General features: G+C 43.1%; 1 protein-coding gene across 1 annotated transcript in view; it reads right to left on the bottom strand.

Moving 5' to 3' along the window:
* LOC141549802 (mesothelin-like protein) overlaps nucleotides 1-12155 on the bottom strand; it is a 55182-nt gene extending 43027 nt beyond the window's left edge. The window contains exons 1-9 of the mRNA XM_074279733.1: nucleotides 12058-12155; nucleotides 11493-11611; nucleotides 9676-9786; nucleotides 5468-5640; nucleotides 4645-4718; nucleotides 3609-3745; nucleotides 3065-3189; nucleotides 1576-1744; nucleotides 978-1190 (exon numbers count right to left, since the gene is read on the bottom strand). Coding sequence (XP_074135834.1) covers nucleotides 978-1190; nucleotides 1576-1744; nucleotides 3065-3189; nucleotides 3609-3745; nucleotides 4645-4718; nucleotides 5468-5640; nucleotides 9676-9786; nucleotides 11493-11611; nucleotides 12058-12145 — 1209 coding nt within the window. The 5' untranslated portion in view covers nucleotides 12146-12155. The remainder of the gene's footprint in view (nucleotides 1-977; nucleotides 1191-1575; nucleotides 1745-3064; nucleotides 3190-3608; nucleotides 3746-4644; nucleotides 4719-5467; nucleotides 5641-9675; nucleotides 9787-11492; nucleotides 11612-12057) is intronic.
* Between the last annotated feature and the right edge of the window lie 2178 nt (nucleotides 12156-14333).

Genomic DNA, 14333 nt, shown 5'->3' with positions numbered 1-14333 from the left:
GGCATTTATTAGCACTTAAAGATTTGCAGAGCGCTTTGCAAGCCTTGTCTTATCTTATTCTCACAATAGCCATAGGAGGTACATGTTCATTTTATCATATGAGGAAACTGAAACAGACAAAAGTTTAAGTAATTTATTAAATGACACAACTAAATAAGTGACGGAATTTGAACTCAGCTCTTCTGGATTCCAAGTCTAGCATTCTATCTAGTGCTAGACAGCACTGTGCCCCTTGGTGGGCCATGAATGCAAATAGTTGAAATAGAATAATGAGGAATAATGTGAAACAGAAATAGGAGATGGAATAAATTGAATAAAATGCTTGGGGCTGAATGAGATGAGTTAATGTGGGATGCTCTAGTATGGGATGGAGTGGAATGGGATTGGTGTAAAATGAAAAAAAATTCTTCCTTCCTGGAAATGACTGAAATTTTGATCTTTTCCTAGAGCATGAAGGAGAGAGACAAACAGACAGACAGATACAGAGAGACAAGGAGAAGGAGAAGGAAGGGGAGAGGGAAGAGGGGGGAGAGAGAGACAGAGAGAGAGAAAGAGAGAGATAAGAGAATAGAAAAGTGAAGAGAAGAGGATAGGGAAGGAGAGGGGAGAGAAAAAGACATAAAAAGGAGACAGGAAGAGAGAGAGAGGGAAAAAGAGAAAGAGAGAGAAGGAAAAAAGAGAGAGATAAAGAGAAAAAGAAAGAGTGGAAGAGAGAAGGAGGGAGAGAGAAGAGAAAAGAAGAGGGAAGGGGAAGGGAAGACAGAGAAAGAGAAGAAAGTGAGAGAGAAAGAAATAGAGGAAAAGAGAGAAAAAGAAAGAGAGAAAGAAAGAAACAAAGAAAGAAATGAAAGAAGGAAAGAAAGAAAGAAGGAAGGAAGAGAGGAAGAATAAAAAGAGAAAGAAATAGAAGGAGGGAGGGAAAGAGGGAGAGAAGGAGGGAGGGAAAAAGGGCAAGAGGGAGGGAGGGAGTTTCTTACCAGGAGCTGCTCAGGTGTAAGCTTGGACACCAGCTCGTTCACCTGGCCCTGGTCCCATCCAATGACTTTCCCAAGAGCCTTCACCGAGGCAGCCACGTCCTCCTCAGACAGCATGGCGATCTGTCCCTTGGTCAAGCCCACTGCTTGCTGACCCAGGGCAACAAGGGTGCTCTGGTTAAATGCGGGGATCTGGCCCACAAGCAGAGTGGCCAACTAGGAGAACAAGATCATGGTTACTGCTCAATCAAAGCAGTCCTGGAAAAGGCTAGGGCACAAAGGAAGAAGAGGAGATCAAAGTAGTGACTTCTGGACCTGGAGAGTTAGGAGGCTGGGGAGCCATCTCAGGGAAGGGACTCTCTTTTTTAGGATGTAAAACTGTACTGTCCTTTGGGATATTCCAGAAGCATGCTCTGCAATTCCAGGTGAATTCAAGCCTTAAAACATTAACATGGACCGTTCACGATTTTGATCTTATTAAACATGATTTCCCTGCCACAGGCTGACTCCCATCCCACCCTCCCCCCAGCTCCAACCATGCCTTAAACCCTGATTACCAACTAACTCCCTAATCCCAGTTTAGGGAAAAGGGGCCCTTTACCTGCCGAGCAGGGGGCAAAGGGGCTCGCAGGGCCCAGGCATCCATGTCAGTCCTATGGGAAGGTCCACAATTGTCATTCAGTTTCCTTATAACCTTCCATAGGGCCTCTTCTCCAAGGGAATGGAGGGCAGGGGCCTCAGGTGAGAAGCAGAGGAGCTTGTCTGGGAGCCTGTGGGAGAGATGAGTGTCAGTGAGGCTAAGTGGTGGGGAAATTTTGATCTCTCTCCAGGCCAAGGAGTCTGGGTTCCTTTAACACTTTTTTGTGTCCTGGACCCCTCCAGAAGACTGAAAAAAGCTTATGGATCCCTTTCTCAGAATAGTCATTTTAAATGCACAAACCAAAAAACACAGGATTGCAAAGGAAATCAATCAAAATGAAATGAAGACACAATTTCTCTTTTTTACTCAAGTTTACAAACTCCTTGCAATCTGTCCCCAGGAAACCTGAAATTAAGAATCTGAGTTGTCCTCCATTGAGGCTCATGGTTTAGAGGAAAAATGCCAGTGTATCTCATGTCATCTTGGGCAAATCACCAATCTCTCTTTGCCTCAGAATTCTCATCAATAAAATAAGGGGGTTTGCCAATGATCTCTTGTAGCTCTTAATCCTATGTTTCTAGCAATGAAATGAGAGTTTTTAGTCACATCAGTGGATACTACTTGCTCTTTGGGGCCAGCTAGGTGACCCCATAGTTAAAATACAGTCTCAAGTACTTCCTAGCTGTATGACCCTAGGTAAATCACTTTCACAAAATAGGGATAATAATAATTGCACCTAACTCCCAATGTTGTGAGGATCAAATGAGATAATAATTGTAAAGCCATTAGATACAGTGACTGGCACATAATAATTTATATATATATATATATGTGTGTGTGTGTGTATACATACATATGTATACATATATATGTTATTATTATTATTATACACAAAACTGCTGGATGACATCAGAATATATCACATTCATAGGTAGTCAAATGTGTTTATTTTACCTTCCGTGTTACATTTTGTTCTAGCTGATAGCAAAATGGATCTGCTTTCCCTAGCCTGGGAAAGGAATTTAATCTCCTTGTTTTCAGAGAGAGGAAGAACTGACCCCCAAACCCAACATATGCTATTTTTTTAAGTCACCCACTGAAAATAGGCTGACACAAGATAAAAAGCAAAGGACTTTCCCAGAAGATCTACCACATGGGAAATGCTCTTCTTTCCAAAAATTCTGTGTTCAGATATATATATTGTTTGTTCTAAGCAGATTCGGTTTGTTTGGAATAGTTGATAATAAGTAGTATTAGGTAATAATTTGGGTTTTTAATTATTTAATGAGTCAGGCTTATTTAAAAAAAACTCCACTATAATAAAATGTTTGTTGTTTTAAAAAACCCAACTTCTGTGAACAAGTTGTTTTTGTTTTTGTTTTTAGCCTTGGTTTCCCTTCTCTGTTAAATAGGGGCAATCATAACACAACTCCTTCCCTCTTCCCCTTACTCGGAGATGGTGATGTTAGGGATCTCAGCCAGAAGAGCAGAGGTGAGTGTCCACATCACGTTCCTGGGGATGTCCTGCTGACTGAACAGCTGGAGGCTGTCCTGTTGAGAGGCTAGCTTCTGCAACTGGAGAACGAACCAGATCAAGAGGAAGAAAATCAGAATAACTTTCCAGAACTTTGGCTGTGAAAGCCAGGTTCAGTCCTAATGCAAAGCAGGCAGCAGATCTATCATAAACTAGGCAGTAAGAAAGCAGGCAGGGGGTCCAAGAGACCCTGAAACTCCTCTCTCTCCCTTCTGATCTGGAAGTCAAGAGAAAGCCCCTTGGAAGACAAAAGGGTAAAAGATGTGGTAGGAGGAAGGCCTGATACGGTTAAACCACAATTCTGATAAATGGCTACTGGTGAGATCCAGGTAGCTTGAGTCATCTACAAGCTAGGAAATTACCCCCAGAGAGAGGCCCTTGGTTTCTGCTCTGTGTTTCAGGCCCACTTCCCAACTAAAGAGCAGGTCTCCCAAGGAAGCTGGGCCCACGCCCCACTCACCAATTGCTGGTCATAGCCCAAGAAGTCACGGATGTCATCAACACTGCTCAGGTGGATATAATGACCCAAGTAGGCTGTGAACCAGCCATGGCTAAGGGGATCACTTAGATTGTAACACCGGGGTCTGGACTGGGTACCTGGGGGATTGATCATGGGAAATCATCAAAATGGAGTCACAGGATCAGATTTCTGTTTAAGTGGAATATACATGGGCATAGGAGGAGTGCCAGGAGAAACTTTTAAACAGAGGCGTGCTGGAGCCAATTGGAATGATAAATGATAAATGTTCAGTGAGAAACTGGTAAATGCTACAAATACGTGCTTGGTTTATTGATTTGCTGTTTGCCTAGACTGAAGAAAATGATCAAGAAAATGTAAATAATGAAGATTAAATTTTAAAATGTGCCATGCTTACATCCCCCACCCAAACTGGCTTTTAAACATTTATCAGCACTCCATCTCCTTCAAATATATTTATTCCCTATAGCCTACCACAGGGTTTGAAACTCCATTAGAAACTTCACTCTTTGGGATAAGACCTTGAAGGACACTGTTAAAATGCACATATATTACCTGAGAGGTAACTCATTAACCTATTAGTTTATTAAGTTAGTTCTCAATCTTAAGAACCTGTGATCTGATACAGAGGGAAGGGGAAGGGAAGAGAGGAAAAAGCATTCATTTGGCACCTACTACGTGCCAGGGGCTGGGCTAAGCCCTCACTTGATTATCTCATTTGATCCAACTTTGTAGGTTCAGCTTTCTCATCTGTAAAACGAGCAGTCTAGCAAATTGATCATCAGGGTCCACTTGAGTTGTAAATCTTATTATTCCACCACTTGGCAAAAAGCAGGATCCCCAGATGTCATAACATAAGCAGTTTAGAGGAGAGGAGGAGAGGGAGAGAGGAGGTCAGGTAGTGGTTGGGGAGCTCAGGGCACAGAGAGGGGAGGCTTGGAGACCATTTCTGTCTTTCCCCAGTTCCCCTGTCGTTCCTGGGCCCTTTAGGCCCAGGCCGAGGAGTTCTGTGCCTTACCAGTCAGGTAGGAGTAGATGTGATGATAGACCTCTTCTTCCCGACCCTTCAGGATACTTGGACCATTGCTCACACTAAAAGTGAGAGGTGCAGAACAAAGAAAATCAATCTAGTCCGATCTAAAGCTGAAAAAGCAATCCTCTTTACAGTGTCTGACAACTGGTCCTCTAACCTTTACTTGAACACTTCACAAGATGTGGCACTCACTACCTCCTAAGCTCATCCACTGTCTGAGGTGGTGATCAGAGCATTAGAACTAGAGAACTAAAATTCAAATCTTGTCTCTGATATTGCTGGATGACCTCGGTTCTCTGAGCCTTGACTTCCTCATCCGTAAAATGAAGGTGTTGGATTAGGTGACTTCTAAAGTCTTTTACAACTCTAGACAGGCAATTCTGTAATTATTGAACAGTTCTTGTTTTTTAGGAAGCTTCTCTTTACATTTTGACCAACCAAGTGTTTATTAACTCCTGCTGTCTGCTAGATGTAAAGGTACAAAGAAAATCAAAGCAATCCATTTTCAAGGAGCTTAAATTCCTGTGCTAAAATCCACCTTCTTGCAACTTCCACTTATTCATCTTTTGTCCAAGCTAACCAAACACATCTACTTCCTTCAACTGATCCCTACAAGCATGGTTTCGGGCCCCCTAAATTTTAAGCTTCCGTGGTCATCTTGATCATTGTCCTGTGATTAGCACCAGTTTGTTCGTTTCTTCCCAACTAGAAGAAGCTGGAACTGTGTGCCAGAGAAGCTCTGTCCCATCCCTGCCACTGGGCCCCCTCCCCTGACCCCCACCCTGCCAGAGATGCATGGCTCACTCACATGGCTTGAAAGGCTGGGCAGCCGGTGTTCTCTGTAGGGAGAAGTTTACTTTGAAGGAAATAGAAATAGAATAACGTCCGTACATCTGTCCACGTGGTCACAGAAACGCTGCCATTGGTCAGGAAAGAAAGGCTAATCTCAATGACCTCCTTGGTCCTGTTCAATAATGACTCCTGCAAAGAAGGAGGGAGATAGACAGAATGGGTCTGGGCATCCTACTCTATATGGTGGCAGAGGATGCCCCTGACCCCTCCCCACCCTATCTCCGGAAGCTATCCACCTGCCTGGAGAATGACTAGCTCTAGACTTTCAGGCCCCCATCTCAGGCTATAAGGATGAACTTTTCTTTTAGGTTAACATGTTCTTCAGTTCTTCTAAACATATTTCTATTTTTATCATGCTACGCAAAAAAAAAATCAGATCAAGAGGAAAAACATGAAAAAAACAAAACAAAACCAAAAAAAGATGAAAATACTATGCTTTGATCCACATTCAGTCTCCACAGTTCTCTCTCTGGAGTTTATTGGAAAAATAGAATGGAAAAAGGATGAGATTTTAGACAATATCCAAAAGTATCCCAAGGAACCAAAGTCCTCAAACTATGCCTCAGAGACGCAACATAATATAATGGGAAGAGCACTGAATTTGAAGTCAGAGTGTGTGGATTTAATTATGACACTTACTATGTGTGTGCCATGATATTGCTTTCCCGCACTGGGTCTCAATTTCCCCATCTGTAGAATGAGGGAATGGGACTAGGTGACCCCCACGATCACTTTTGCCAGTTGTTGTTCAGTCATGTCTGACTCTTTGTGATCTCTTTTGGGGTTTTCTTAGCAGAGATAGCAGAATAGTTTGCCATTTCCTTCACTGACTCATTTTACAGATGAGGAAACTGAGGCAGACAAGGTTAAGTGATTTGCCCAGGATCACACAGTATCTGAGGCTGAATTTGAACTTGGGAAGATGAGACTTTTTGACTTCAGCTCTGTACCTAGCTGCCCCTCATATATATCTTACCTTTCCTAAATTTATAGTCCAATTATCTTACACAATTTTATATATATGTATGTATATGTATGTAGAGTAGGAAGTTCAAGAGCTGAATTCCTTTCTCTTTAATCTTCCTGAATCAATTCAGCTCAACTTAGTCCCCAAATCATTCTGTAGATCCCCAGCTCCCTGGGTTGAATCTATGTCATGGTGAAGAAGGAAGAAGAGGAAACACAGCCTCTACTCTCAGGAAGCATCAGACACTTACTAGCCAAGTGACTCTGGGCAAGTCACTTAATCTCTGCCTCACTTTCCCCACTTCTGAAATGGAGATGATGATAACAAGGTTGTTTAAGCTCAAGGGGAACAGTATTTGCAAAGTACTTTTCTGAATCTGGAAGTGCTAGATAATGTTAGTTATTGTTCTTACATTCAATTTATTTCTCCTTTTTTCGTTTTGTTGTTTTTTATGTAGCATCTCCTACCCTTTTGTTTCAGAAATGTTACTTATACTTTGTAAATTAATTAATTAATTAATTAAAAAAAATATAGTGCTTCCTTCTCTATTTTTCCTATTAAAAAAAAGACGTGTTAGTCACTGTCATTTCAAGCTCTGATGCCCAGTGCCTTTAAGGGGGCTCACCTCCAGGAAGCCCTCCCTAACATAGGGTTAGACACATATAATTAGTATCCAACCAACATAAATAGAGACTTGAGGGTACATAATGGGATATTGTAACTACTGAGTGTTCCAGGCCTCCAACTCCATGGAGTTGGACAATCATTTGTGGTCACAGTGACTAACACGTCTTTTTTTTTAATAGGAAAAATAGAGAAGGAAGCACTTTATTTTTTTAAAAAATTAATTAATTAATTTACAAAGTATAACTAACATTTCTGAAACAAAAGGGTAGGAGATGCTACATAAAAAACAACAAAACGAAAAAAGGAGAAATAAATTGAATGTAAGAACAATAACTAACATTATCTAGCACTTCCAGATTCAGAAAAGTTGACATCTCTCCTTACTAGAGAAATATTTGGGACCAAAATACCTGGATTTTATTTCTCTCTTTCATATTGGTCCATTGTGTGACTGACCGTGGGAAAACATCTTCTCCCCAGTGGGCCTCAGTTTCCACAGGTTAAAAAAAAAGAAGGACCTCTACCTCTAGACCAGTGGTTCTCAAACTTTTGTTATCAGTATCTTTATATACAATTGAAAATTATTGAGGATCTGTCCAAAGAATTTTTGTGTATGTGGGTTATAGTTATAGCTATCTACCATATTAGAAATAAAAATTAACTTTGAATGTGTAGACCCTCTTAAAAGGTGTCAAAGACTCTCAGGGTTCTCTGGCCTACACTTTGAGAACCAGTGTTCTTGACAATGGAGCGGGGCTGTCAGGGATGAGAAGTGGGGTTGTGGAAAAGCATGGAGATAAGGAGACTCTAGTCCCCTAGTCCTGGATGTGAATTGCTTACAGAGCAGGGCAGGAGCTCAGGGAACTGAATTCCCTGCCCAATGCTCCCGAAGGGGCCCATTTGCCAAATACCAGCTGCTAGGTGATAAATGAGCCCTTGAGGGTGGCTATGGGTTGATGATGAGTCTCTCTCCCGCCTATGTGTTTCCCTTTCTACAAGGGGGGATCTTGGGAAAGCACCCAAATAGATGGGGGGAATCTTGACTCAGGAAAGTTACTAAGAAACCCAAGGTGAAAAGGTAGGTTCCAGAGAAGAGTGAGAGATGTGAATAGAAAATCCCTCTCCCTTGTGATTGGAAGGAATTGTGTGCACTTGTAGCTATCTATGTGTTGTGACCAAAACTGTTAACTTTTGAGGTGATTCTTCCAGCCCTCCTCATATTCAGGGTACAGGGTTTAAGGCATGGCATGTGGATCTAGCTCAGGCTTTGGAAATGAAAGTTGGCAGGTGGAATTCATGGCACTGAGCTGGCAGAGGGCCCCTAAAAGGAAAGAGGGTCCCGTGTATATTGGTGTGTCACTTTTTTGGGGAAAGTAATCAGGGTTAAGTAACTTGTGCAGGGTCATATAGTAAGTGTCTGAGGTAAAATTCAAGCCCACCTCCTCTTCATAAGAGAGGGAAAGGAGATGCAGAGAGCCGCTTGAGCAAAGTTACAAAGATGACAGAAGCAGGATCTAAATAGGGATTCTCTGACTTCAGAGAGTGTTTTCTTTTCACTTTACCACATTGTTCCTATCAATAAAGCTTGAAAAAGTCAAGAAATGGCATGGAGGCAGGGGAAAGGTCCCTTTGATTAGTGACAGAGGAGCTATTGCTCTAGGAATTTCATCAAGAATCAAGAGAGTTATCAGGCTGACGTGTGAACCTTTGCATTCATCCTACATTCCTCACGCAAACCTCTACAGCATAGTGAGAACTGTTCTGGCTTTGGACACAGGTGACCTGACTTCAAATCATGGCTGGGCAAGTCCCTTCACCTATTTTCTTCATCTATAGAATGATGCAGTTGGCCTTTGGTTGTTCAGTCATTTCAATTATATTCCACTATTTGTGACCTCCTTGGGGTTTTGTTGGAGTGGTTTGCCATTTCCTTCTCCAACTCATTTTACAGATGAGGAAACTGAGGCAGAAGACAGAATTAAGTGATTTGCCCAGAATCACACAGGTAATTTTAGCTCAGGAAGATGACTCCAGGGCTGGCACTTTAGCATTCAATTTTTTTTTTAATTTGTAGAATGAGGAATATGAATTAGATGACCTCTAAATTCTATCCCAGAGAAGTCTGTTGCTTAGAAAAAACCCATAGAAAAAGAATAATGTTAATTATTAAATTATTAACAATATAATATAATAAATAGAATAATATAATAAAATTATTATCAAATTAATAAATAATAATCCAAAGGAATCAGCCATAGTATCATAGACCTAGAGGCCTTTTTAGTCCAAATCCTCCATTTTACAGATGAGAGAACCGAGCATTTCAAGCACCCCAACATCACCGTAGGATCACAAATTTAGTGCTGGAAGATGAAGTGAAGCCATCTCCCCCAAACTTTGCCCATTTCCGCCAGCCAGGCTGACCACAGACAGGTGTCTGGATTTCACTTGCCCTGCCCTCCATCCCTTCTGCACCTTTCAGCCCTTCCTAGCATTAGTGGGAAGATTCTGGAGGGTCCAGCTGGGGCCTGAGGTCAGCTGTGAGTGATGGAGGCCACAGCGGTCCTTACCTGACGAGGGAAGTTGTTTGGAAATCCCTCCACCATGGTCTCATTTAAGGCACCTCTGGCGGCTGCAAGCTGGGCCAGCTGCCTCAAAGTGAGCTGGTCCAGGACTTGGAGCTGGGGACGAGCCAAGGGGGAAGGAAGATAAAGGGGTTAGACTAAGCCAACTTGGAGCATCCTCTGGGATGGGAGAGCAGTAACTGACGGAGCTCTGACTCTTAGGAAAGAGGCCTCTAGGTGGCGTCAAGCAATAGCCAGCAGCCAAAACTCTGGGGAAGAGATTAATTGTCTCAGTCAAGGTCAAGGGGAATCCCCTTAACTCATCAGTTATTTTTCCACTGGGGAAAACTGGGTACCAAAATGACTCCTAGACTCGGGACTGACCCCTATCTCTAGTTATGCACAGACTTGGGGAGCAGCTGATTTAACCTCTCTCCGTTATCCAGGCTGCCTCTCATTTTGAGATCCAAGCCCAGGCAAAGGCTGATACAATTTAGGACACAGACCGCCCTCTAACTCTGGCCGCAGCTAACCTAGAGATGCAACCCCATCCCAGGCCAAAATCTAGACTCTGAAACAGTATCTGATCTGGACACAGGAAGAAAGGTGAAAAGCACAGTGCCTCTGTAATCAGAGAACCGGGTCCAATGTCTGGTTCTGCCTTTGGTGTGACTTTGAGTTAATCATTCCTGTTCTATAAAATGAGAGGGCTGGACTATCTGGCCTTTGAGAACCTATCCTTTTCTAGCTCTGTGATCTTAAGACCTCTAATCTGGCCCTAAACTGACTCCTATTTTTATGTGTAGACCCCAGTCCCAGAACACCTCAGGCCTTAGCTCTAAATGGAAACTACTTCTAACGGGGGCCACCTTCAACTCTAGCTCCAGCCCTGGCCTAAGACAGAGTCTTAATGCAAGCCACAGACTGAGACCAGCCCCTGGATCTTAACTTTTTTTTTACCATCAAAAGTTTCCTATTTTTTTTCAATAATAATTTTTTATTTTCAAAATACATGGAAATATAATGTTCAACATTCACCTTTGGAAAAGCTTGTGTTCCAATTTTTTCTCCCTCCCCTAAACAGCAAGTAATCTAATATAGTTAAACATGTGCAATTCTTCTAAACATATTTCCACATTTATAATGCTGCCCAAGGAAAAGCAGATCAAAAGGGAAAAAATGAGGAAAAAAAAGCAAACAACAAAAAAGGTGAAAATATTTTGTGATCCACATTCAGTTCCTATTGTCATCTTTCTGGATGCAGATGGCTATCTCTAATTGAAATTGGCCTAAATCACCTCATTTTAACTTCTTTTCATTTATTTAATTTTCTGTTGGTTTTTTTATTTTCAAAACATATGCAAGCATAATTTTTTAACACTGACCCTTGAAATCCTTGTGTTCCAATTTCCCCCCTTTCTCCCCTCCCCCTCTCCTAGATGGCATGTAATTCAATATATTTAACTAACTTCTTAAATTGGTTCTAAACCAACCCAGCTCCAGACTAACTCAGAATTCTCTCTAACCCTAGAAACTGATTCTGGAACTCAGGAGATTCTAAATGTGGCCAGTGACTAACTACCTCCACATTCATCCTAGTTCCCCATCTCACTCCCAGCAGTGGGATAGAACAAAAACAGCTCTGGATTTGGTAACAGAGGACCATTATGGGATGACTCTATTGGAGATCTTCATCCTTTTCCATGGACCAGAATTGCCCTTTAAGTCTTGGGATGAACATGGCTGACCACTAGGAACTCTTAGGTACCTCTGGAATCCAAAATTGCTCGATTACTCTGTTCATTCCTCATACTGGGACTTACCCCATCAAACTCAGTGTTGAAAGTAACCAGGTCCTCATAGGTGGCATATTGGCTAAATCGGCCCAGGTTAGCATCCAACCAGGCTGTGCTGCTGTTGGCCTCTGGAACGCAGCTTAGCCCTGGCAGAGACATGGCACATCACCAGTAGTCCTTCCCCTCCCTGTTTCAGATGGGATACATCCATGGTAGGACATGTGGGGTGGGCAACCAGCATTAGGGCAGAGATGGGAGGTGAAATGAAGGGGGCAGAAGGGGAAAGAACGGATAAGCAGCCATCTAGATTTTCTCAGTCCCTTTCTACCAGGCTACTTTGATTTCCTTCTCTAGTTTCCATTTCCAACTTTTTTTTCCCCTCTTAGGTTCATTTTTCATTCCTTTTTTCTATTCTCTTTCCATCAGCTCCCAAGTTCTATATATTTCCCCTTCTGCTTTGTATCCCCTTTTGCCATCCCACCCACTCACCTCCCTTCACTACTACCACTTTCCACTCTCCTATGCCTTCCGAACTCATTTTTTCCTCCACTATAAAGCCAAGAGGAGGAGAAAGTGGGTGAAGGATCCTCACCACTGGTGTTCAGGCGTGTCAGGACAGGCCGCTGGAAAGTTGTGTAGACAGCTTCTTGGGTCTCTTGGCTCATCCCCTCAAATTCCATGTCCAGCACTTGAACACTGGGACACAACCCCAGGGGCTTTTTAGAAAAGCAGATACTCACATGGTCCAAGACCCCAACATCCCCCCAACAAGATCCTTAGATGACCCCTGCTTCATCATCCCCATCAGAGAGAACAATGATAGCATACCTGCCTATATTTTAGAAAAGCAGATACTCACATGGTCCAAGACCCCAACATCCCCCCAACAAGATCCTTAGATGACCCCTGCTTCATCGTCCCCATCAGAGAGAACAATGATAGCATACCTGCCTATCTATCTATCTATCTATCTATCTATCTATCTATCTATCTATCTATATATGGGGGGGAAGACATCTTCCCCTGCTCCAGGTTAGAGTAAGAGAGGTACCTGTAGGAGATGGGATATAAGCAGGAGACTAGACTGGTGATAAAGGGGAAAACAAACAGTATCAGTAATCTGATGCTGTAATCTAGACTGATCTAGGCTGGGTGGAATCTCTCTCCATAGAAGGGCTTACCTAGTTCAGTCTCAACACAGAAAGAAATCCTCAGGATAACTCCCTCAGAGACTGGTTATCTAGGGCTTGCTTGACGTCCTCCCATGACAGAGAGTTTGCTACCTTATTGCTAATTGTTAACAAGGAGCCAAGTAGAGCAAGGCTAAAGATACCTCTTCCATATGACTGACCCCCCTCCACCCAGACTCTGAAATATCCAATTTCTTCAAATGATCCATGTCTGTTGTAGTTATGGCTCCCCGGATCACTCTTTTGGACACACTTCAGTTTATTAATATTCTTCCTAAAATGTGGTGTCCAGAACTGGAAGCAATATTCCAGTTGTGTTCTCACAGGCGATGGGATGGGAGGTGAAAACTTCTCTTTTTCTAGACAAGACGCGTCTACGCGTCTATTAATGTAATCTAAGAACACATTTGCTTTTTTTTTCCCTAAAAATCAATGACACTATTGATTTGTATGCAGCTTGTGGTCCAATAACAGCTTCAGGTCTTTTCCTTGTGAATTCTCCCATATACTTGTATTAATCCTCTCATGCTCTTCTACTCACATCCGTATGGAATCTTGCAGTGAGCAAGGTATTTTCACAAGATAGTTGGAGACTTTTGTGAGAATTGAAACAGCAGCCACAGAGAGACAGGGCATGTGCAGGATTTAACTGGACTGATGGGACAGGGCTGGCAGGTTCTAAGTAAACCACTAATTCCTTGCTTTTCTACCCTTAGCGAAGAGACAGATTCGAGCCTTTAATGGAAATGTGTGTGAGAATGAGACAGGACACATGAGGCTTTAGGATGGGAACCTGATTGGGAAAACAGTTTCTGTGCCCAGTAATGTAAGTCTGTCTCCAGGTTCTGCTTCTGGTGATACCGGGCCTCACTGTGAGTGTTTAGACAGATTTGATTTATTTTTCTCTTAGGAAGGGGGTTCCCTGAGGGCCAGAGCCATTTCTCTCTTCCTCAGGCAAGTTCCCTGGGAGTGGAGGCCATTATCTCCCCTTCAGACATGAGGACTCTGTCTCCTCCCTCAGTTTGGGGGCTCCTTAGAAGCAAGAGCTACATCTCCCCATCAGAAAGGAGAAAGGGCAAAAATGATGTCTGTCTCTCATGCTAAGGGCTCCCTCAGGGGGCTCCCTAAGGATAAGGGGCAGCTTGGGAGCACCCCAAGAACAAGTCCCCTCTGGAAGGGGCTCTCTGAGGGCAGAGGCCATATCTCTACCTACAACTGGAGGCTCCCTGATGGAGGATCATGTCTTGCTCTCACACTGCAGGCTCCCCCAGGAGGGGGAGATGTTATCTCCTTCAGTAACAAAAACAGGGATGTGGTTCTCCTTCAGACTTATGGGAGCCATGTGGCCTTTTGAATGAGCAGGGACCATACTTTCCCTTAAAATGAAAGATTCCTGGTAGGGGAAGGGGTAGAGAATGCAGATCTCAGACCAAATATTTCCCAAGGATGGGAGAAGGGTCTTCTACTGAGATTTAACTCTCCGAGGATGGGGGTTATATTTCAACCTGCCCAGGCCAAGGCTCCCCGAGGACAAGAATACTATCTTCCCTCATACTCCCAGGGGGCTCCCTAAGGGTAAGGAGCAAAGAACTATGGGGCACCAAGGGCCATAGACGAAGGGCTTCCTTAAGTACAGAGCCATCTCCCCTTCTCTATTTCTCCCTCCCACCTCCCAGCC

The sequence above is a fragment of the Sminthopsis crassicaudata genome, chromosome 1, assembly GCF_048593235.1.
Source record: "Sminthopsis crassicaudata isolate SCR6 chromosome 1, ASM4859323v1, whole genome shotgun sequence".
Taxonomy (NCBI): Eukaryota; Metazoa; Chordata; class Mammalia; order Dasyuromorphia; family Dasyuridae; genus Sminthopsis; species Sminthopsis crassicaudata.
The sequence above is the reverse complement of the archived record's forward strand: the minus strand, read 5'-3'. Positions and strand labels throughout refer to the sequence as shown.